General features: G+C 36.5%; 4 protein-coding genes across 4 annotated transcripts; 2 read left to right on the top strand and 2 right to left on the bottom strand.

Moving 5' to 3' along the window:
• Window positions 1–3,260: 3,260 nt before the first annotated feature.
• Window positions 3,261–3,944, bottom strand: LOC147296158 (uncharacterized). Its single transcript, XM_086228708.1, has one exon. The coding sequence runs from the start codon at window positions 3,942–3,944 to the stop codon at window positions 3,261–3,263; it is 684 nt and encodes a 227-aa protein (XP_086084834.1).
• Window positions 3,945–5,120: 1,176 nt separating this feature from the next.
• On the bottom strand, window positions 5,121–11,761 carry LOC147296157 (GBF-interacting protein 1-like). Its single transcript, XM_086248092.1, has 9 exons — window positions 11,552–11,761; window positions 10,424–10,467; window positions 9,813–9,915; window positions 8,888–9,020; window positions 8,201–8,745; window positions 7,635–7,902; window positions 7,123–7,420; window positions 6,083–6,538; window positions 5,121–5,882 (listed from the first exon to the last, which is right to left on the bottom strand). The coding sequence occupies exons 1-9, from the start codon at window positions 11,718–11,720 to the stop codon at window positions 5,601–5,603; spliced, it is 2,298 nt and encodes a 765-aa protein (XP_086104218.1). The 5' UTR covers window positions 11,721–11,761; the 3' UTR covers window positions 5,121–5,600.
• Window positions 11,762–14,367: 2,606 nt separating this feature from the next.
• LOC147296156 (Tetratricopeptide repeat (TPR)-like superfamily protein) lies at window positions 14,368–17,063 on the top strand. Its single transcript, XM_086250723.1, has 2 exons — window positions 14,368–14,477; window positions 15,229–17,063. The coding sequence occupies exon 2, from the start codon at window positions 15,320–15,322 to the stop codon at window positions 16,874–16,876; it is 1,557 nt and encodes a 518-aa protein (XP_086106849.1). The 5' UTR covers window positions 14,368–14,477; window positions 15,229–15,319; the 3' UTR covers window positions 16,877–17,063.
• Window positions 17,064–17,738: 675 nt separating this feature from the next.
• On the top strand, window positions 17,739–20,400 carry LOC147296155 (RNA-binding (RRM/RBD/RNP motifs) family protein). Its single transcript, XM_086250728.1, has 6 exons — window positions 17,739–17,920; window positions 18,130–18,170; window positions 18,480–18,643; window positions 18,817–18,916; window positions 19,041–19,210; window positions 19,485–20,400. Exons 1-6 carry the CDS (start codon window positions 17,865–17,867, stop codon window positions 20,004–20,006), a joined length of 1,053 nt encoding a protein of 350 aa, XP_086106854.1. The 5' UTR covers window positions 17,739–17,864; the 3' UTR covers window positions 20,007–20,400.
• The last annotated feature ends 3,148 nt before the right edge of the window (window positions 20,401–23,548 follow it).

Here is a 23,548-nt window from a genome sequence, read left to right as displayed (position 1 = left end):
TGACCAGTGTCAGAGCGAAAATGCACCAAGCATTTGTGCATCACTGGTATCGCATTCAAGAATACGATTCGCCAAGAATTTGACTGCCAACGAATCCCTTTTCTTGGTAATTTGAAATTCAAATATTATAACAAGAACCTTCATCTTCTCAATCTCATCTATATCTATTTAATGACAAGTGAATGGTCCATGCTGCAGGGATTGGTGTGGTTGTAAGAGATGCTGCTGGTAATGCAATTAGCTGCAGTATGTCTTCTCCTCTATTGGTGGAGGTTAAAGCTTTGAGGGAGGTGATGAGATACCTACTACTTGGGCTGTTGTTAACACTGTTATGGGCTAGAGGAATTGGGCTGAATTGGTTGATTGTTATATTTCTTATTAGACTAAATACCTATTTACTTTCCCTTTCCTATATATAGGGAAATCCAGTATGTAATGAGTATGAGAGAAAATATATTTTACTTTTCTATTTAGTCTCACGGTGAGTTTGCATTGAACTTGTTTGTTGAAAATTTGATGAGGTTATTGTACTAAACTAAAGTGATGACTTTTTGCAAACCATCAACTTTGTAGAGATCGAGTCATGGCAATGTCTATTCGGTCTGTGGTTGGAAAGCTGGGGAGGGTGACGTGTAATAGAAATATTAGAAGAACAGAAGCAATTGTATACATGCCTTCTGGCGGTTCTTCTGGTTCTGCTTATTCCTCTCGTCACCCATTTGAGTCTGGACACCATGCAAACCAAGTTCTGCATCGCAGAATTCCTGGTTATGGCCTATCTGTTCTTGCCCAGGGGAATCCACCCATCACACATTTGTGTCTCGGACATTGTAAGAGGGTGACTGATGAAGGAGTTTTCCTTTTGTTCCATGTTGGAGGCACAACTGGCAAAACATTGTCAGCCCTGGATTTAGGACACGTGTTGGGTTGGTAATAATTTCATGGAGGAGACAATGCTTTGCAGAATTTATGGAGAGAAACAAGGCACAAAACAGGGCAGGAAACAAGGAGAGGAAAATATGGAAAATTGATGGCAGCCTTTTGTTTGTTGACTTCGGTGGATGAAAGAGTTCACCCACTGCAATTGCATATAAAAGGCAGCAACCCTTTCATTCAAAGAGACAACCAAGCCGAGAGAAGAAAAATTAGAGTGCCTTGGTGAGATACAGTGTTCTTGGGAAATTCTACTAGTGTGAGTGTGAGTGTAGGTGTACAAGGGTTTATGGGATTGGGTTATGTAATTTAACTCAAGTTTGTCTTGTACTAATATCTCTAGTGGATGTAGGCGAAAATTTGCCGAACCATGTGAATTTCGTGTGTACTATTTTATTTCTCAGTTATTCTTGATATTTCTCTAAAAGAGAATTCATGTACCCGGAATTTCCTATAAATCCATTCTTACAAATTCCTAATATGTGCAAAATGCATATTGTAAGCTGTTTTATTATATAATAATGAAAATACAGTATCATTTAGACACTAACATAAAAAAAAATTGTATTTATACACCAATCTTAGGTAGAATAGTCCATGATAGTAAATGAATAGGCTAGAACTAAAGCTAGGAGACTATTGAAAGCGGATTATAAACCTGAGAAGAGTCAGAGGCATCAAGATAGCTCCCCTTGACAGCATCCCAAACCTCCTTCGCTGTTCCACACTGAACGAAATGAGACATGAGGTTGGGCGTCTTGGAGTTGATGAGCCATGACTTCACTATAGCATCTGCAGCTTCCCACTCATCATAGGTCGGATCAGTCTCTGCAAGTGCAACCTTCCTTCCTGTAATATAGCCCTTCTTATTTCTGCCGGCAATATGCATCTCCAAAATCTTAGACCAAATGCGATAATTAGTACCATCCAATTTGATATGGTTTGGAGAAGAGGTCTCTTGAAAAGTCACAATGAATGACATCTTGTTTTCAGAAATCACAGGAGTCTCGCTGGCAGAGGCAGTGACAATTTCGTCAGACATAAGATGCGGCTAGGATTTCTTTCAAAGAAAGATTGAGGCTAGGGTTTCGGCTTGGCTGATCATTGATCGGCACCTTCCTGTTTGGCTAAGGTTTGCTGATGGTGTTTAGCTAGGATTTTAAGAAAGGAAGATAGGCTAGCAGCGGCACAAGAGAAGAGCTGGAGTTGCTCTTGGAAGGGTGCGGCAACAGCAGTTCTTCAAGTTAGGGTTTCAACAAGAAAAAATATTTTTTTTCCTGATGTACTGTAGCGGCGACACTGTAGCAGTACTATAGCGGCGGGTACTGTAGTGCGGAAAAAATTTCTTTGAAAAACCTAGATCTCTAGGTTCTGATACCAACTTGATAATATGGCTGAATATTTAATTTCATATATCTCAAGATATATTTATACAGGATACATAAGACCATTTAAGGTAAGTCAACTATACGGCTATGACATTAATTCCTAGCTAAATAAGGAAAACCTATATACACGCTAACTGTTAACAAAATCCTTATCAAATGCATACCCATATAAAGTATGACTTGAAGAACAATAGACACCCCAACTTGAGGCTGTGCCATTAATTTGATCTATTTTGTAGTACGTAGCATGGTAAAACTTGCACTAGTCATAGACTCAAAGTAATTAGAGCTAGCCATCAAACATATATATACACGTATACTTAGATGAAACAAATCAAAGTAAGATCCACCAAACATTATTAATTATTATAATTACAATTCTGTTTAATGTTATTTGATTTGTATAAAACTAGTAGAACATGCAGTGTTATTAATTTGAAAATTCAAGACATCGATCTCATCTCTCCCCTAAGAATATGTGTTTCGTTTTTAGCAGAAAATATTGCTTACCATACCATATGATAAGTTTGGGAAAAATAATTGAAAGATTGGTTCATGGAATCATGGGTGTGCATGCATGCCTCCTTCCATGAGTAAGAAGTAAGTACTAACCAATATTGGTCACTATTGGCTTAAACCATATTTTTCATCCAAATGACCAAGGCTCATATATGGTCATACGACTCATACTTTTGTCATAATTACATAAATAGAGGGGGTATAATATTATTAAAAGAAAACAGTGGCGTATAATGGAAAAGAAATACATGCACTTACGGAAAGTAGAGCAACGACATACCACCCTTCTTAAGCATCATTATTGATGATAAAAGTTGTCAGCTAATTAACTATCAATATTCTTATATGGTTTAGAAGAATACATCAAATTACATCAATTGGCTATTTAAAACAATAAGCTAACTAAATTATGTTTTCGATCTAAATATCCTCTTCGATTTGTGATTCAGTAGGCATAGAAAACCGACACAATGGGCAAAATCTGCTTTGCTCCAGCCACTTGACAATACAACCTCCATGATAAAGATGTGAACATGGCATTTGAGTTGCTTCGGAACCAACCCTGATGTCCTCCATACAAATCGTACACATCGTTTCTGACACTTCCACTCTCACCCTCTCCAACTTGTCAATGGACGATTTAGTTGCCGCCACAAATAATTGAAGCTCACCCATGTTCATCGTCAACTCCTCAAAATGATCTGATACGTCAACAAAAACATGGATGGACACCGCCATGCGCAGAACCACCCCGTCCGCGGACCTCTTATGATCACTCCTTGCAATGGATAAGGCTTGGTCTACAATATTATCCGACAATAATCCACAGAACCACCTCGGGACATTGTGGCACTGATGAAGCTTATCAATTATGGCAACCCTTGACGTGCTTTCATCCTTGAATAAGTCGAGTCTCAGTTGGTCCTCACTGATCTCGCTCAAGCAGATTTCTTTCATTATTTCTAGGACATCGTCGTCAACCTCCTCCAATCTTATGATCTGCTCATGTACAATCTTGGACTTGATATCCATCCACAAGTGGGTGCCTGGCAACTCATTGTGTTCAATTTCGTCTAACAGCGATACTTCGCATTTGTGATCCATTATTTCCCAATTCTGACTTTGATTGTCCATAGCTAGCTAGCTTGGTCAACAAGAAATTAAGAAATTTAACAAGAAAGAACAAGACACACCAACGAATTAATGTTTGAGCATATATGTTGTGAACTAGACTGTAGAGTCATATACATATATATAGTGCTAGTTTCCGTTTTAGGCTAGGATTCATATTCTCCAAATTAACCTAGGATTCCTTGTCCGTCAATGGCGGAACTTAGATATTAGCTCCGCCAGTGGTCTCCTTGAAGGGTTTGTCGTTTTTGTTTTTGTAGGCTTCACTGTTCTGCAACCATTCCAGGCATTAAGAACTTCTTTGACGATTTCTGCTATCAAATTCACGTCTGCATATTGCAAGAGTGCATTAAAATATCTCGGTTATCATATATCTTAACAAACTTGACAAGATACTGGATGCAGCTGGATTTCAATCTTGGCGATTGATATAGAGATGCATTTTGGAGCCTCTCGAGCACATTCTTCCTATCAATATCTGAGCCCAGGTAGCAGAAGAGTGAGATTAATATGTACGCATCAGTTAAGACCCGAGCTAAATCAACCACCTCTGCTGCTGAGTTCAACATTCTAACATATTTTGTCCAATTTTTTTACCTATTTTACCCTCTTTCAAAATGAAGATGAAATCACCAATACTCATTCGGTAATTATCTACTGAAACATTCATCAATGTTCAACAGATAACTACCGAATAATCCACCAAAGTTCAGCAAATATCTGTAGAATGACCATTTAGTAGTCATTTACCAAAACCTCCACCAATGTAATTCACTAAAATTTGACAAATACTTGTAGAATGGTTATCTACCGAATGATAAAATTAAAATTTTTAAAATAAGATGATAAACTAAACAGTTAAGGACGGTGAATTTAGTCTGGCCATCAATCAATTGTTTAATTCTCTATACCGTAGAAGGTGCGACGATTATATAGCTAAAGCAAGGTGAACAAAGTCTAAACCCTTAGTATAGCCTTTCTAATTTTCCATCCCTTTTTCTCTCTTAATTTTAGAGCCTACAAAAGTTGCCGTTGCAACATTTGTGGGAGTAAGTCCCTATAGGCTATTTGAAACTAGTATTTAGCAAGTGAAGACGATTGGTAATCCCTAGAACATGAATTCACCAACACAGATCTGACAGTGGTTAATGGAGAAAACAAAAATGCCAGTTCTCATATACCAATTACAACAGTATAATTCAACATTTGTTGCTATCATAATATACAGGTGAGATATCAGAAAGGAAAAATTGGTAAATCCCACCTACTCTATCATCCTCTTACTTTCCTATAACATCTTAAGGAATTACTAAGTTTCAAAAGAGCTAAATACTCGTTTCCCACCAAAAGATTTTTCTTTTTGGAAAAAATAAAGGCTAGAGAATGGATGAAGGAAAACACAAGACAATAAAGGCTGAACATGGAAAAACCCAAACCTATCTTCCTTCAACTTCAGATTGTCAGCACCGCATATTTGATATTTCGATCACAAAAGATGGCATTCGAAAAATTTCTGGGCAGCATTTCATATTTACAATCAGAATACGCCAGATGTCAGATTCCCAGCTTATCTTGATCCTCAGAAGATGTGTTTCTGCGTTGTTGCCTTATAGGGAAGTTTCTGCCAAATCAAAAAGTACTGTTCCAATTTATCTGTGCATGTTGAGGTTGCTGGTACGCAGCAGATGGAGGTCCTAGGGTTTCAGCAGTTCCGCCAACAGCCTGAGACTGTTGCATAAATGTTGGAGAGGCCATTGTTTGCCCAGGTGGATACATTCCAGCCATGCCACCATGACCAGCCTGCACCGGCGAGAAAGTCACACGCTGCCCCTGAGGGAGATTGTACAGAGAACTGAGCTGCAAGCTGGATAAATCTTGTCCAGGATGAATCCAAACAGCTGAACCATCTGTCTGCAAAAACATAACCAGAAAGGAACTCTATTAACCAGTGCAACCAAGGATAAACTTTACAAGAAGAAAAAGAAGTATAAGAACTACTAATTTGATTAAGGGTCAGATATATTCCACATAGATAAAACCCTAATGATCTTCAGCTCTGTTAGCATGCAAGGGAATTAGAACTTCAATAAAGATAATGCATCAAGACCAACCAGCTGTCCTGTTGTGTAGATATGGTTATTTTCCTTCAATTGAGATGCTCCAAGATCTTCATTACCAACAGAGGTTCCAGACGTGACTGTCGAACCAGGAGCATAACCAACAGGGGTGGAAATAAATGAACCACCAGATTGGATACTATACTGAGTTGGATTTCCAGCATTGGTTCCTGCCTTGAATTGCGAAAGAGAAAATTTGACCCCAGCAGCAGCTGCTGCTGGTGGCGGTGGTAGAAATACATTCCCAGCTGAAGGCTGTGGAGGAAAGCCATTGTGACCTAAAAACTGGGGCATTGGTGGCATATAATACGGGGAGAGATAGTGGCCATATGGGAAGAAATTAGGGGGATAAGTCTGCCTGAAAACAGGAATTGACTGTGGTGACACAGGTATGGAGCTTGGCAGAGGTGGGGTTGGGTTGGGGCTAGGCACAGCTGCAGAATTCCCACCCTACAATACGAAAGGGACGGATCAGAAGCATACAATAGCAACAGGGTTATTAATCCCATTCTCAAGAATATTGCAAACACAACTCCCAAAAAAATTCACAGGCAATTTGCACTGAAAATTCAAATTTAGTCTTGGCAACTGAAAGAGTACAGTTGAATTAAGGTTCTATCTGCCATATTTGGATATCAAATTATTGATTAATTTGATAAGTAACTTCTCACTCCACATTAATAACAGCTCCAGATATTTTCAGTAGAGTAAGATATGCACTATAATAGGAAAGTTAGGACTTTTTTAAACAATATTATGAAGCCATTGTGCAATATAACTGCTGTATGAAAATATGAACACTATAAAAAATAAAAATAAAAAGACTCTAAGCTTTACATGATTGAATAAGTTCCATCATATTCAAAGTTAAAAGATAACACTTGTACTTAACACAGAAAAAGCCAACAATTGATATATGAAAACACAGTCACTACAAAGCTTTCAAATCAGGAACCGATGATTTCTATGCCAAAGAAAACAAAATAACAACCTTCGTAGATAAATAACTTATAGAACATAGTTAAAACGCTTACAGCAAAGTTTGGGAGGCGTGGTGTTTCATGTGCCTGATTATCAGGTCCTTCCACTTGTAAAAGCTGGCTTCCAAGCATGGGTGGCAAGAAACCAAGATTATAGCTCGGGACATTTAAAGCAGAAGGGTTCTGCAAACCTTCTGGAGGAAACTGCGCATCCTGCTTTGGCAGTTCACTTTTTGTGTCTGTACTTGAAGAGACATTACCCTCGAAAGGTGGTGACTTTTCAAGCACATTAGGTAAAGACAGTGGATTCTCAGAAAAATCTCCTTGCACAGATGAGAGTACACCATTATTGCTGCAACCAAAATATAGCATGATAAATTTCTCAAGAAAACCGGACCACAGTTTACAAAGGTACTGTTGTAGGCAAAAATATGTTATGGATAAATATCTTATTTGAACTTATGCTTTTTTATCGTTTAGCAGACAACTGACAAGAAACAAAGCAAAAAACAAACAACTCATATATTAAACTAACACAACTAGATACACAGAAAACATTCACCAACCTGGGAGAAGGTTCTTTAGCAGTTTCATCAGTATCCTGAGAAGATTCTACAGCACCCATAGATAAATTATCACCACCAGTACCATTAATGGAGTTTACTCTCAGTCCGAAAGTAGCATCAATACTTCCAAAAGTCAATACATTTTTTAAAGCTTCAGGGACTTGGATGTGATTTGGAAAAGTGACATGTTTTGCATCTGAGAGACTTAAGTCAGGTGGCAATTGAGAAGTAGCTCCAACAGCGATGGTTGCAACCTCTGGTGTGACCACTGTTTCAGAAACATAAGCAAAGTAAAACACCTACTAAGTAAAGTAACAAAAGGTACTAACACACACAAGGATAGCAACAAAATATACTAAATACCTACTAATAAAAGTGAGTAAAACACCTGCTAAGTAAAGTAACGAAAGATACTAACACACACAAGGATAGCAACAATATATACTAAATACCTACTAATAAAAGTAATGACAGATAACTTTCAATGCATAGGATAAACAATAGGATAAACAGTAATGACAGCAGAAGGTTAAAGACATAAACAAGTCTGAAACATGTTACAATACCTTTCAAACGAACAATAGGCTCTAGCTGTGTCTGTTTATCACAATTAGAAGGCATGAGAGCCAAAGAACCATCATGTGTTGGGGAAGACAGGGGTTTTGGCACAGTATTCTGATTCTTTTCAACTGCCTTTGAATTGTCACTTGGAATCTTTTCTTTGCACACAGAATTAGCAGATTTGGAGGCAGTTTTTTCACTCTTGGGCAACTCCAAGTCAACAGCATCACCAAGAACATTTTTGTTTTCTTGAATATGTTTTGATACAGCAGGATCTGAAGCAGAGGAGTAAACACCAGATGCAGATGCAGATGCTGAAGTTGCAGAAGTTGGGAGTTGATCAGATGTTGACCTGGACTTTCCATGATCCACTGAGCCAAAGGTAGGTGTCGATGCCACAACAACAGCAGGATGAGGTGATCCAGCCCCCAAATTTTTGACATCTACAGCCGAACCTCCTCCAGGAACATTGTTATCAGCACCCATAGAGGATTTGGGGGCACTCCCATTTGATAGGTTTGTGAGCCCATTTGGTGTGCCAGTTGAAGTTCTGAGAATAAGAACAATATATCATAAATTAAAAGGAAAAATGAAACCCATGTTCATCTCCAGCATGCAGTGGAGTTAGATCAGCACAAAACACTTCTTCATAGATTCAAAAACTACAAATAAGAAATTTGGCAAAAATTTACTTTGTGATTGGTGCTGCAGCATTTATTTTTGTTTTCTGCAGGGTTGGCATGAAAGAGGGCGTTGAACCTCTATCTGCAATGTGATTGGTTCCATTTTCCCTCCGAGCAGAAGAATTTCTCCCACCACCACCATCTAAAAGGTTCATTCATAAAACAAGAAGCAAATTTATAACAGAAAGATTACTTCCATCAACATAAAGAGGAAATCAATAGATCAATAACAATTAGTAACCCGCCCAATTGACACATAAAAGGAAAAGGAAGGCTTTGTTTTGAAAGCTTCAGAACTTCTAACTAGTCCAAAATCTACAAAGGAGAACCAAGAACACACTTCAAAGCAAATACATACATTAGGGCAGAGTGACAATCAAATCTTTTATTAAAGGCACTAGCCTTATAATGGATAACACATGATGGAAAAAGAAGGGAAACAAAAAAACAATCCGATCAGTAATTATGTTTTTTTTATTAATGCTTTAGAATTTATGAAATCCTACTATCATCAATTTTGAGCCATTGCTTCTTTCAAGGGGTTAAAAAACTTTCCATGAAACTGAGCTTCCTTCTTCCAATTCACATGGTGGAACCATAGCAGTCACAACATCAAAATCAAAATTTTCTCAATAGTCCCAATTACAGCCCTCTAACATAAGAATTTGCCAACATTGATCTTTACAGATTCTTATGTTAATTTTCTCTCTTTTCACTTAATGCCACTACAGATATCACTAAACAGAAGGGACTTACGGATATTTGAATAATCCTTCAAAAAGTAAAAGCAACCTCAAAGGAACACCACCACTTGGCAAGATGGACCAGTGGAGGATTATTTTACTTTTTGAGTTTACACAATTAACATATGCAAATATCATCCAGAAATCTAGATCTAACCAAACGTTTTATATTAAACAGAGTGCAAGCTTACCGGAAGAAATACTATAATAATTCCCTTGGCCACCACCTCTAGCCATTCGCCTCTGTGTGCCTGGTGCCATCCTAGAATCTTCAGATGCTCTACTTTTCAAGTTCTGCAACAGTACCAGCATCAGATTATAAAATAGCATAGCTAGCTTCACATTGACACATTAATGAAACGAAGATAGAGGCGATACTAATAAATATTGTACTAGAACACCAAGCAGGACTCAGAATTTCATTTGATCAAATTATACGCTATGTTCTGCCAAGATTTTATAATAGTAACCAATAACCTTGTGAATTATGTTAAAACCAAGGTAAACCCTACAAATTTAGTGTAGCCATAATCCAAGGTCGCATCTAGAATACACTGGCAGGTTACTGGTCTGTATACATCAATACCACCCCCCATTCGGAAGTATTTCATTTCCAGCAACATAGAAGTAAAGGACAGCTCATGGAGAAGAAATAATTTCATTTACTCAGCTCCACTGAGCTTGTAAGACCAAATTCAGCATATTTTACAGCTGAAACAGCACCTTTCAATTATTTAACACCCTATTCAACATTAAGATCCTAAATCCTCCTTCAGATTATGGAAGAGCATAAGAAATTTACCTCCTTTCTCCGATCACGTCTCTTTTTGACCTCATGAAATGTATCTACCAACCCAAACAACATGCTCGTTAGTTTCAGGAGTTAGGAATACACAAATCTGACATGATATATGCATGATAACTTCTACAAGACAATGATGAGGAAGGACGTAAGCAGAGACAGACTAGGTAACAAATCCTTAGTCACTGAGAAAACAAAAGGATCAATCTGACTCAGGCATGTAGAGAAAATTCCTAAAGGTTACATTCGGACAAAGACAATCATGAATCCCATATGTTTCAACCACTTAGTACCAAACACCACAACAAATTGATAAAGTAGTAAGCATAAAACAGAGGTACTATGTAGTAACTTGCTACCATAAAGTTATTTTATGGCATACATGGTAATTGAAAAGCCAGTAAAACAACGATAAATGACAAATTAACCACGTTATTATCATAGAATCAAGTTCAACTATAAGAAAGCAGATTTAATTGGACCTATATGAGTCCATTAAAAGAAGTGTCTTATCAAAACCAAGGTGCATTATATGACAAATATCTTAATTGAACATATACACTTCACAACTATTTTTTATCAGAAAGAAACCAACTAAGGCTGATGAGATGAGAACCAAAAATTGGAAACCCGCACATGCATATAAACGTAATTAACAAAAAAAATTGGCATCCATTAAATATCATTACGATTCCCATTCATTTTTTTACCAATCTTTGTTGAGGGGGGAAAAATCAATTTTTTAGCTTTTCTGGGTTGGCGTTTCAAATCGTTCAGTATTCAAATTAGTATAAAAATAAATAAACTTTAAACACAGTCCCACCCCCAGCAAGCAAACAGAAACTTAACCAAGGAAGCTTCTTTTCAACTACGCTAACGCTCTTGCTCTTCTAGTATTGATCAAAAAGTTTTCAATTTTCTCATCATCTCTTCGCTTTTCTCGGCAAGTAGAACGAACCCATTTAAGAAAAATCAAAACTCAGAAGTGCCCACCGATCACATGGCCAGAATGAAAAAACCCAACAAAACTCACCACCCAAAACACAAACCACAAACATCCATATACCAAAAACCTAATGCAAACATATCAAAAGACACAGATATTGACATATATATGTGACTGTATACCTAAATATAAGAGCTTTTGAGCGGTCTCGTTGGGATCCATAGAGCACTCCTTGAGCACGGCGTAGATTTCATCGTCGCTGTGTTGCTTCTTGGTGATCTCTCTGATGTCTTGGATCGTTCTCTGTACATTGTTTGGGATTGAAACCCTAGTCTCCCCCCCGCCGCTCATGTTATGTTTACAGACAGAGAAAGAAGGGAAAAGAGAGTGTTTTTGTGTGTTGGTGTATGAGAGACTTTGTGTGTGAGGCAGCTTAATAATAAATAGCCCTTTATATATAGAATTTATTAATATAATATCAATATAAAATCTTAAATGTGTGTGAGAGACTTGGAATTTTTTTTTTTTTTTAAGGACTTGAAAATTGTTTAGAGGGTAGCCTACATGGAACCTTGGGAGATATACTGATTTTGAATGTGTTGCCTTCTGGGGTTGAAGGAAAAAGGGCAAAAAGGGAAAACAAATGTAGAGGGACAGTGACAGCCAGAGAGAGAGAGACTGACTGACAGAGAGATGTGTTTATTTTTCCTAACAGATTGAGATGTAATTGGGATTTTGGGGAGGTCCGAAAGGGTTTTGAGGAAAATAGACCACGTTGGGATGTTGTGTACTAGGGGTAAGAAGTAACAAGTGTAGGTACCCCAACTCTAAATAAGAATTTTGAGACATTTTGATAGTACTATTTTCGTTAAAAACACTAAATATATATTATTAAAAAATTAATTGTACCTTGTATCTTTAGGGTCAAACCTTTTTATGTTTTATTGTTTCTGTTGTACCTTCTCAATTTGATATTATTGACCACTAATTAATGTGTTCAATTTTGCTAATTATTTATTTACACGCGCCACAACATTTGTGGTAATTCACAACCATTGATTGATATGATTCTCATATTCATAGTGAATGATCGGTATAATTCAGTTGCGCACATGTGTATCGGCTACTAATACTAGTAAAGTGCTTAATGAAAATATTTATTCACCAAAAAATATTTATTTATTTACAAATGCCTTTATAAATAAATAGTTTTTTTTTATTCTTGCATATAAATGACACTAATAAATGTGTTTGAATTTTTGTAACTACTTATGTCTACACGTTACGTCACGATTCACAACTATTGATTAAAGTTAATTTTATAATGACTGGTTTATCTAACTCCTAGTTATACACATTTGTGTCAACAATTATTGTTTTCAATTCCGATAACAGTAATGCTACATTTACCACATTTTTATACCATAATTTCATACCATCTTACATGGCATTCATACATTGGATACTAAAAATTTAAAAATAAAACCTAAAAAATTCTTCCAGTAAAGTAATGACACATCAAGTGGGAAACAAATGTGGGAAAAAAAAAAGTTAAACAATTAGCATTATTGTTCCGATAAATGGTTTGCAAGGAAACGGAAAAAGATGGAACAGATGCCAATTGAGAAGGCAGGAGAGGCCTATGCCGGCGAGCTACAGAGGAATTAGAGAAGAGACCAAACATCTTTTCTATTTATTGGTATTTAAAAAAAAAAAATTGGTGGACGAAATAAAGTTTAAAAGTAAAAAAAAAAAAAGTAAACAATGAGAATGGGTAGGATAATATATATTAACATTAAGATGAGTTTATAATTCCATTCATTTTGACATAACAAAATGATAATAGTTTTTTTTTTATCTAGGGTATATTGAGTAATTGTTTGAGTATAAATAAACACTCCCTCCTTTATTAAATAGAATACCATCTTCCCGGCCTCATGCCATACATTAGTCTCACCTACTTGACGCACAAAACACATAATTGATAGCTTATTGGCTTGTGCCCAAAGTCAAATACTTCAAGTCTTCAACATAACAAGTAGTATTTGTAACTAAGTAGGTGATAATATTAGTATTTGATCAAACTTAGTAGTCGGCCAATTATGGCCCCTTGCCCAACATTTTATTCAAATCCTTTTTTATTTTTTTGGTTAACAGACTCCTGTTCTTTGATGATGCTCCAGTGCATTTTTAAATCTGTCCATGGGATACATAATTAAATCTCTTGTTTTCTATCTGTTACAAAAATTGGTATATCTCTTTCTGCTGAATATGGGATGGTGTGGTATCTTGATAAATTCACCCTCAATTGATAAGCTACAAAATTGGTTGTCAAACAAACAAACAGTTTGACTAAAATAAATAGGTAGAGAAATAAGTTCTAAGCATATATTATTACTGATTTAACTTGACAAATATATAACATATTAGAAGAAAATATTTTTATAATTTAACTATTAGTCTAGTAATAATTTTATGAACATAGAGTGTTTGATAAAAAGAAAGTCAAAGTGATTGCCCCTCACAAGACCATATGTTTTGTGTATTTAATACATGACATTTAAGAAGATAAAAGCTTTTAATATTTAATGTACCAAGACCATACCTCTTCCCTCCCTTAAATGTGTAACTAGTCTAAAAAAAAAAATTTAAATATTTAATTCACATTAGTGGGTGGCATGGCCCAGTGAATATTAAAAACACTTTGAATGAATATTAACATAACTCCCTGTCTAATTAATACCCAAAAAAAAAAAACATTCAAGATTCATTTAGCATATCAGACTTTCATGATAATTTGAATCCTCAAGTACTCAAGTGACTAGTAATCATCTCTCTAGGGCCGAACATCTTGGACTACCCTCGGTATGGGCTGAGGCCCAGTTTGAGCGACTATCTCTATCTACCCTGCTTGTTGGGCTCAAAGCCCATCTAAAAGCCCAAATAGCTCCGACTTACTTTAATGGATATCATAGTCATACTCGGTACTCCTCACTCCTCAGTAGTCAAAAATACCCAGCTCGCAGGTTCTTTAACAACCAAAAACGGAACAAAACGGAAAAAACTGTGAGAAAGCTTTTAGCAACACAGCGCCAAGTCTCTCTCCCAGTAAGTGATTCTGCTTCATGTTTCTTTGTTAAAATTCTGATTGCGTAAGACTCATTTTATGGGCTTTGGTTTTCTTTTAGTTGTTTGAGGCATTTCGTCGAACACATGCAGAATGTGCTATGATTTGTTTGTTTTACTTTGACATAGACTCAGATAGCTATGGAAAATGTGATTTGGGCCTGAATTCGGAATTGGGTTTCCAAAAATATTATCTTTTGGAGTTAAAGCTAGTTTGATTCGGATTGTGGAACACAATTTTGTGTTTGAATGGGCTTGATTTTTGACTAATAATATAAGAGCATGCCTTTTGAACTTTGATGATTCTCTGCTGTTACAATGACTTTTTGGTTTTGAAGTGAATAACGGTTATAGTAATACTAATAGAATCCTAGTCTGATTTTCTGTATTCTTGATTTTTCAAGAGAAAAAATACTTCAGTAGTTTAGGAAAGAAATAGCAACGATTATAACTTATCTGGGCATGGGTTCAATCTGATTTTCTTTCTTTGTTAGTGATTGAGGTGGGTGCATGGGTGAATTTGGTTTGGTTGTGATAGGTGGCATAAATATTGGTTGAATCGAATATAGAGTGGTTATTGTGATGTGTGATGAGCTAGACACAGAGTTGATTTTTATCAGAATGTGTTCATGCACATTAGTATTGATGGGGGTTAGTTGTGATCAATCATAAATCCAATTATTGTTTTTGAAAATTACTCGACTCTTAACTTCTGTTTGGTTTGGATGCCCAGGGTGTTGAAATCACTGAGGCATTGCCGCCTTGAATGGAAACTCCAAATTGGCTACGCAGTTGCAATTATCACTAGTTCAACAAAGGAGAGAATGCACCTTTTGATAAGACTAAAGAGACCCAATCAACTTACTCAAATCCCTCAAAGGCTAAATTTTTCTCCCATTCATGCTCTTAAAATTTCCAGCCAATTTCAACCATCTTTAGAAACTAATGTTGATATTGATAGGATTACCAGAATTATTAACAACCATCCGTATCCCGATCAACCACTTCAACCAACTCTTCTCCAGCACATCCCACCACCTATTCTTTCCACCAGCTTTGTGGAGAATGTTCTTGGTCGCCTTTTTGCAGCCCATTCCAATGGTCTTAAAGCCCTTGAATTCTTCAATTATTCCCTCCATCATTCCCAGTTATGTCCAAGCTCAGATGCTTTTGAAAAGACGCTGCACATTCTTACCAGGATGCGTTATTTTGACAAAGCTTGGGAGTTGATGGCAAAAATAAGCAGAATGCATCCTTCCTTGCTTACCCTCAAGTCAATGAGCATCATGCTGTCAAAAATTGCAAAGTTTCAATCCTATGAAAATGTCCTTGAAGCGTTTGAAAAGATGGAGAATGATATTTTTGTTGGGAGGCAGTTTGGTACTGAAGAGTTTAATGTACTTCTTAGAGCATTTTGCACACAAAGGCAGATGAAGGAGGCACGTTCAGTGTTCCTAAAGATGCATTCTCGGTTTTCACCCAACACCAAGACCATGAATATCTTGCTCTTGGGGTTCAAGGAATCAGGAGATATTACTGCACTAGAACTCTTTTACCATGAACTGGCTATAAGAGGCTTTAAGCCAAATAGTATAACTTATAATATCAGAATTGATGCTTACTGTAAGAAAGGTTGCTTTGGCAATGGCTTGAGACTTTTTGAAGAAATGGAACAGGCAAATTTGTTGCCTACGTTAGAAACAATCACTACACTGGTCCATGGAGCAGGGGTTGCCCGAAATCCAATTAAGGCGCAACAATTATTTGATATGATTCATCTGAGAAATTTGCATCCTGATACTGGGGCTTATAATGCTTTGATGAGTTCACTTATTAGATCAAGAGATGTGAAGTCCGCAATTGCCTTGATGGATGAGATGGAAGAGAAACATTTTGAGCATGATTATATGACTTATCACACCATGTTCTCTGGATTGATGAGGACATCTGGTATCGAGGGTGTTTCTACACTATATCACAAAATGGTTGGTAGAAGTTTCGTGCCCAAAACACGAACAGTGGTGATGTTAATGAAATTTTTCTGCGAAAATCATCAGCTTGATTTGTGTTTGCATTTGTGGGGATACTTAGTGGAGAAAGGATATTGTCCTCATGGCCATGTATTGGAACTTTTGCTAACAGGATTGTGCTCCCGCGGTAGGGTAGGAGAAGCCTTTGAGTGCTCCGAACAAATGTTGGAGAGAGGGAGACATATGAGTGAAGCAGCGTTTCGGATGTTAGAAAGCTTTCTGCTTCAAGCAGGTGAGATGGAGAAGCTGAGGAAGCTCAAGCAGATGACACAGAAATTGCATACTCTGTTGCCCCCATTGAGAGGGCATACTATTACTAATCTTGCATCCAGAGATTCAGATACAGAGTAGTATGGATTCACTCTTCTTCTTTTTTTTCCCCTCATAAGTATATTAGTTGTGTCTTCAATATACTGAATTTGTTTTCAGACTCCACTGAACTCTGAATGGATCATATGGAAATATATAGTCTGCACAAGATTAGTTCTCCATATACTGTGCCAATGTGGTATGTTCTCATATAAGCTTAACAATTCTAACTCCGAGCGACCAGTATTCTTGTGCAATTGGGTCCTCCTTTATTTATATATTGTTAAAAAAGTTTTTAAATTCTCAGATGTATGGCGTCTCAAATTTTTCTAAAATATTTACTTAGGTTCAATAGGTGAAAATTATGATCATAAACTCGATAACATGATTACTTGTTTGATTATCATGGTGTTTACTGTCAAGTCCTCAAGAGTAATAAACTATTATAAATTCAGTGATATTATCCTCTTCAATTTTTGTATTCCCCTATTTTTGGAGAAGAATGATAAAAGTTATAGAGATGATGTGGTGGGAACATAGTGTGTTGGACCACCTTGTAGATAGGGACTTGTGAAGCTTCCTAATTGCTTAGGATTTTTTTGGCATGTGGATGAAAAAAAGACTCCGAATCTGTAAAAAGAGTTGTGGTTGTCTTTGTAATTGTGACCATAATTTGTTTTAAGCCAACAAAAAAACATTTTTTTATAGGAGTATGTGACCGTAAATTTGACCTTTGAAAAAAAAAAAAAACATGGACAATAAAGTAAAATCCGATAGAGGAATGCCGGATGCGTTTGGGTGGTGGCTAGTTGTTGCGACTTGCGAGACAAGTCGGTGCGGAATGTGGGTATATCTGGCTATTTCCTATTCCTGAGTGGCAAGTTTGACAATTCATAAATACGCATAATCTTTATTGATATATAAAAATAATACTCTCCACTCAAAACCCTAATCTCTATTCTCTCTCAAGTCCCAAGCTCGTAGCTTTCTATTTCTCGAATTTTCTCGAGAAAATCCGATATCAAACGCAATGGGTTCGAAATCGAATACCGGTCATCCTCACACAGGCGATGGCGCAAGCCCTGGGTTTCTCTCTCTCCCTCTCTCTCTCTCAGCTTTTTTTTGTTTGGTACCCGAGAAAATTGGATCTATGTGAAAAGATAAAATTGAAGAATTTATGTATCTTTATCTTTTCTAGCTCAAGCTCCTTCAAACATGGGTGCATCGTTTTTTTTTTACCCTCTGTTGTCTCGCATTTTTTTAATTGCTTGTTTTATTTGATTTGTGATACGCAGAAAGATCTTCATTGGTGGATTGGCAAAAGACACGACATATGGTGGGTCTTATTTTTATTTTTTTTAGGCGAATAAAATTATTCCTTTTTCTTCTATTTTGACAGAAATTTTAATATTTAGAAATTTTGTTTCTAAAAGAAATAAACTTAAATTCGAGTTATGCTATTTTACGGTGAAATTATGTAGTGAATTACATATAATACTTGTGGCTACTCTTTGGCTTTATATTAGACATCGGATGAGATTAAATTATATATTTTTTTTACGCTATATTTTGAGATATTATGACTTTTGTTAGGTGGGTATGGTTTTATTTCTGATATGTTGTGTTTATTTTGTTTTAATTTTAGCTACATTTACCAAGCACTTTGGGAAATATGGAGAGATAGTGGACTCAGTGATAATGAAAGATCGCTTCACTGGTACTCCAAGGGGTTTCGGGTTCATCACCTATGCTGATCCTTCAGTTGTTGACAAGGTTATTGAAGACACTCATATTATCAATGGAAAACAGGTAAAGTAGCTCTTTTAGACTGCTTCCTTTCATTATTTATTACTTTTTTGGGGACTTGTATTTTGTTTATGATTTTAACCCAAGGTTTAATGATGTGGTAAGGTGTATGTTTTATTAAATGTAACTTAGTATTTCTTTAAGTGGTGTTATTATATACTGAGAAATTTGAGCAGGTTGAGATCAAGAGAACTATTCCTAAAGGCCAAGGGCAATCAAAGGATTTTAAGACAAAGAAGATATTTGTTGGTGGAATTCCATCATCAGTCTCTGAGGGTATGCTTTTATATCTTATTGTTCTTTATGTGGTTACAACTTGGAAGATTGTTAATTTTCTATTAGTTTTAAATTTGTTGCCTTTTTGGGGAAAGATTTGTAATTGGCTTGCTGACGTTTTCAGATGAGTTGAAAAGTTTCTTCTCAAAGTATGGGAAAGTGGTGGAACACCAAATCATACGAGATCATGAAACCAATCGTTCTCGAGGCTTTGGATTTGTAATCTTTGACAGTGAAGAAGTTGTAGATGAATTGTTATCTAAAGGAAACATGATTGATATGGCGGGTACCCAGGTGAGCTTGTTTAAATGGTCTCCGGGTAACCAGCATGTGTGCAGATTCCTTTTTGACATGGAGCATGGATTGTTGCATTCTCCAGTTTTGTTAAATAGATGCATGAAAGGGTTATCATTATATTTTTCCCCCATAGTTATTAAAATAAACCACTTTAGTAATTTTTCCCTAATTTTAGGTGGAGGTTGTTACAGGTATAGATCTTCTCAGGAAAGGGTGATCAAGGTAGCTCCATTTCGAAATAACCTAGGTTAACTAAGTTGCTTTGTTGTAGGTGGAGATCAAGAAAGCTGAACCAAAGAAAGCCTCAAATCCACCACCTGCTCCTGCATATGGTAGCAATTCTAGGGCTCGTTCTTTCAATGATGGCTATGGTGCATATGGCAGTTCTTATGGTGGTTTTGATGGGGGGTTTGGCCCTGGCCCCTATAGGACACCAGGTGGTCTTGGTGGTAGATATGGTGGTGGCTATGGTTATGGTTATGGTAGTGATAGCGGCGAATTTGGCGGTGGTTATGGGAGTTTTGGCAGCAGTAGCTTAGGTGGCTATCGAGGTGAATCTTCCCTTGGTTACACTAGTCGCTTTGGACCCTATGGCGGTGGTTTTGGTGGGGGTTATGGTGCAAGTGGTTTAGGTGGTTATGGTCGAGGCAGTGAAGGCTATGGAAGTTATGGAAGTTCAAACTATGGTGGTGGTTATGAATCTGGTCCTGGTGCTACTTATGGTGGAGCAAGTGGACCGTATGGAAGGGGGGCCTATAGTAGCAGTAGTCGTTACCATCCCTATGCAAGGTAGAAATAGAGCGCGGTAGTCAGTACCATCCCTATGCAAGATAGTAATGAAGGCTTTTCAATGCAGTTGCTTAAGCTTTGCCATAGAAGTTTGACACAGGTTTGCTTTAGATTTGTGTCTCACACTCGGTTAGGCACGTTGTTGCAACTACTAGAGATTTCCTATGATTGCAATTGGGGAAGCTTTTGACGATCAGAAGAGTTTTATTAGACTATCTCTCTATTGTATGGTTTAGAAATACTTTGTAGATTGAAGCACTTGGTGTCTGATATGGTTGTCTTGTAGTTTCATTTCAATTTAGTATGTTGTAGACTATAGCATCTTATTGCGGTGTTTATAACAATCTACATAGTGTGATCTAGATAGACTCTAATGATATAATTATCTATTTAGCCTAGCCTGTGATATTTACATTAGCAGTTGGTCTTGCTTTAGTTATGTTTGATGCATGTTGGAATATCTTCTGTGTGAGTTAGTCTGAAATTATGGTAGATTTATAGTTTCTTTTAGTTCACAATATTAGTTTAAATAACAGGGAATTGATATAAATTAAGAGGGGTCTAGCATCGGCCATTGTGTCTCGTTGGTAATTTTATTTCTGTATCTAGTGGTGTTTTCTGTCTAGAGCTTAAGGTTTGTTATGTGATCATCCATGGATAAATTACCCAAATTTAATTTGGATGAGTGAGACTATGGGAGCAGAAGCTTTTTCTTTTAAATTCTTATCCCGTTAATCATATTTTTTCAGGCTATTATATGCTTGATTGACCGATTTTATCATTGGTACTGATCTTAATGAAGGTTATTAAGTTACAGTTAAAAGGTACTAAATTGTTTAATTGGTAAACTGATTGCATATGGAACGAAATTGATCTGCCAAATAGAATGGTGCAAGGTCAAAACTACTTTCCTCCTTGGGTCTTGTTTGTTTGTGTCAATCTGTCAATATCACTGTTTAATTCATGCGATGCTTTATGTGGAAACCATATGTAGAGTAACGTTTTAGAAATACATGTAAGATCTTTTGTAACCCGCACATGCAATATGTACTTTTCGAACCAGTTAGAAATATATAAGAGGTACCTTTAAGGCCAATTTTCTAGGTCGGCTATATTAGCATCGAACCCTTGTTATTTTTGGCAATGGTTCATATGCTTTTTGTTAACTGTGTAGAATGCCAAATGTGGCCTCTCTTACATTTTATTTTCAATCAAATACTCTTCAAGTTCTCATTGTTCATCTTTTTGATGATTGAGGCCTTTTGTAAATTTAAAACATTGGTTGTGTAGTTTGGTTTATATATGTGATATGGTAATAATAACGTATTTGTATGAAATTCTTTATTTCCTTTGATCCTCTAGTACAGTCTTTCTTGACAATATAATCACCCTATGTAACTCCAGTTTTTAAAAGCTCTTTCACTTTGATGAATGCAGCTCTTCAACTAATTCTTGGTGGTTTGCAGCAATATGTTTTTCTTTGATTTTGTTTTTTTGGGGTCCAAAGACGCTAAGATAGTTTCTAATTAATAATGTCCAGTCAATGTTTACATTGATGATATATGCCAATACCCCCAGCCATATTGATGGCATTTGACAAAGGTTTTTTGTTTTGGGCTTCCTTGTAGGTCGCTCTTGAAAATTCACACCATCTCCTCTTTCCATATCTCCTCTTTCCATGGATGAGTACCAAAAAAAGACTATTAAACAATTTTTTTCATTGATAAGACATTTGTGACAAAAAATAATTGCTAATTAGATACGGCATTGCACGTCACAATATGTATGAGTATAATAAGTATCATTAAGAACCTTAATTCCATTATTTAATTATGGGACACTCTCATTGGGCAGGGCATAAGGTCTTGGGTAAATTATTGGATCATCAGTAGTCTTGAACTCTTGACCATTAAAAAAAAGTATGGCTTGTCAAGTAAAGTTGCATTTCAACCCAGAAAAACAAATTAGGAGAAAAATAAAATGGAAACTTCTTATCATCAATAAGCAATGGGGTTGACAATGTAGAAAATCAAGCCGAAACCAACGAACATGTTGACAATCGCATATCCAGGATAGGCTAATGGACTGGTTAAGAAGGCAGCAATAGTGGACCAATATTCGAGGGCAATCAGAAATAGCCTGGAATAATGTAGTAAGCGAAGGTGCATGTGAAAACCATGGAGAAGAACTGCAGCTTAGTACGGCCTCCCTTGTGTCTCTTCTTCTTCTCATGCAATGCCCTGCGCAAGCTCAAATCATAAACTTGTTCACTAATGCATAGTACGGCCTGGAACAATGCACCAATGCATAGCTGGGTTTCACTAATTCTAAACTTGGGTGATGACATGTGAAAGCTGCTAGATAGATCAACCAATTGAGGAGTCAAAACCCATGAAAGAGGCACTGAAGACAAGTGTGCATATGGATGAGTCAACCAGTAAAGTATCACAAAAATCATTCCAAGGATCGGCTCATGTGTCTTAAGGAAAGAATAGTTTGGTCTATCACACCATTTAGGAAGCAAGCTTAGATCAATCTAATCATTGATGCATGTAAATCGTGACAAATGGTAAACACTTGAAATTGTTAGGGTTGTTAACTCAATTTGCTAAACTTTGTAGAATACACAATTTTCTTGACATTGTAAAATCCATGATGACTAATTGTTAGGATATTTTAGATGCTCTGGCAAACAATTAGAAATTTGGAATGGATATTATCATATTACTGATTTCACAATGAAATGAGTGGTCACAATTTTATTACTTCTATGAATGAGACATATTAAAGCTAATGTGGCGTGGGATGCCCTTGAAATCTTTTTCTAAGACCTTTTAATGAACCCAAAGAAGTACCCAGTGTTTTTCTTTTTCTTTTTTTTTTTATAAAAAAATCCGCTTTACACTAAGGAATAAGGATGCATCCAGGACGTGGAAGTTAGTTGGATCAGATGGAAATCAGTTGACCATCAAGGAGCCATCAGCAAATGTTGTTCTACTGGATTATATCTCAACTGAAAAATGGCAGGATGTTGTAGATTTTGATGATCACTGGGATGACATTAGGAAGTGAGTGCAATACGCCATGCATGATATTTGTTATCGTATTTTCAAGCAATTTTCATATTTATAGGGTAAATTGATGCTGATTGGAAATGTAATGTACAGGGATTGGCTGAACACATAACTCTTCAAGTAAACTTTTGGGCATACTTGTCAGATCTTTGCTACTCTTCAGTATTGCAAATGGCTCTCAGTTTCTCATGCTGGGTTTTAGAGGACAAGGCATACTGATCAAGAGAAATCAGATAGATTGACCTTTAAGCTCGTTGGTTTCTTGTCAATATTTTGAGATGTAAAAACTGGTTATCAGTTATCTCCTCATACTTTAAAGTTTGACACTGAAAAGTTTCAGTTTGTTCTTCAGAGCATTTCAATTGAAGTTTATGGTCGTAGAATCAGAACAAATTGTCAATTCATTTTTGCATCTAAACTTTTCTTTTCTTTGTATCAAATTTTTAATCCATTAAATAGTCAATAGTCTGTG

The sequence above is a fragment of the Dryas octopetala genome, chromosome 1 (genome assembly GCF_963921425.1).
Source record: "Dryas octopetala chromosome 1, drDryOcto1.1, whole genome shotgun sequence".
Taxonomy (NCBI): domain Eukaryota; kingdom Viridiplantae; phylum Streptophyta; class Magnoliopsida; order Rosales; family Rosaceae; genus Dryas; species Dryas octopetala.
The sequence above is the reverse complement of the archived record's forward strand: the minus strand, read 5'-3'. Positions and strand labels throughout refer to the sequence as shown.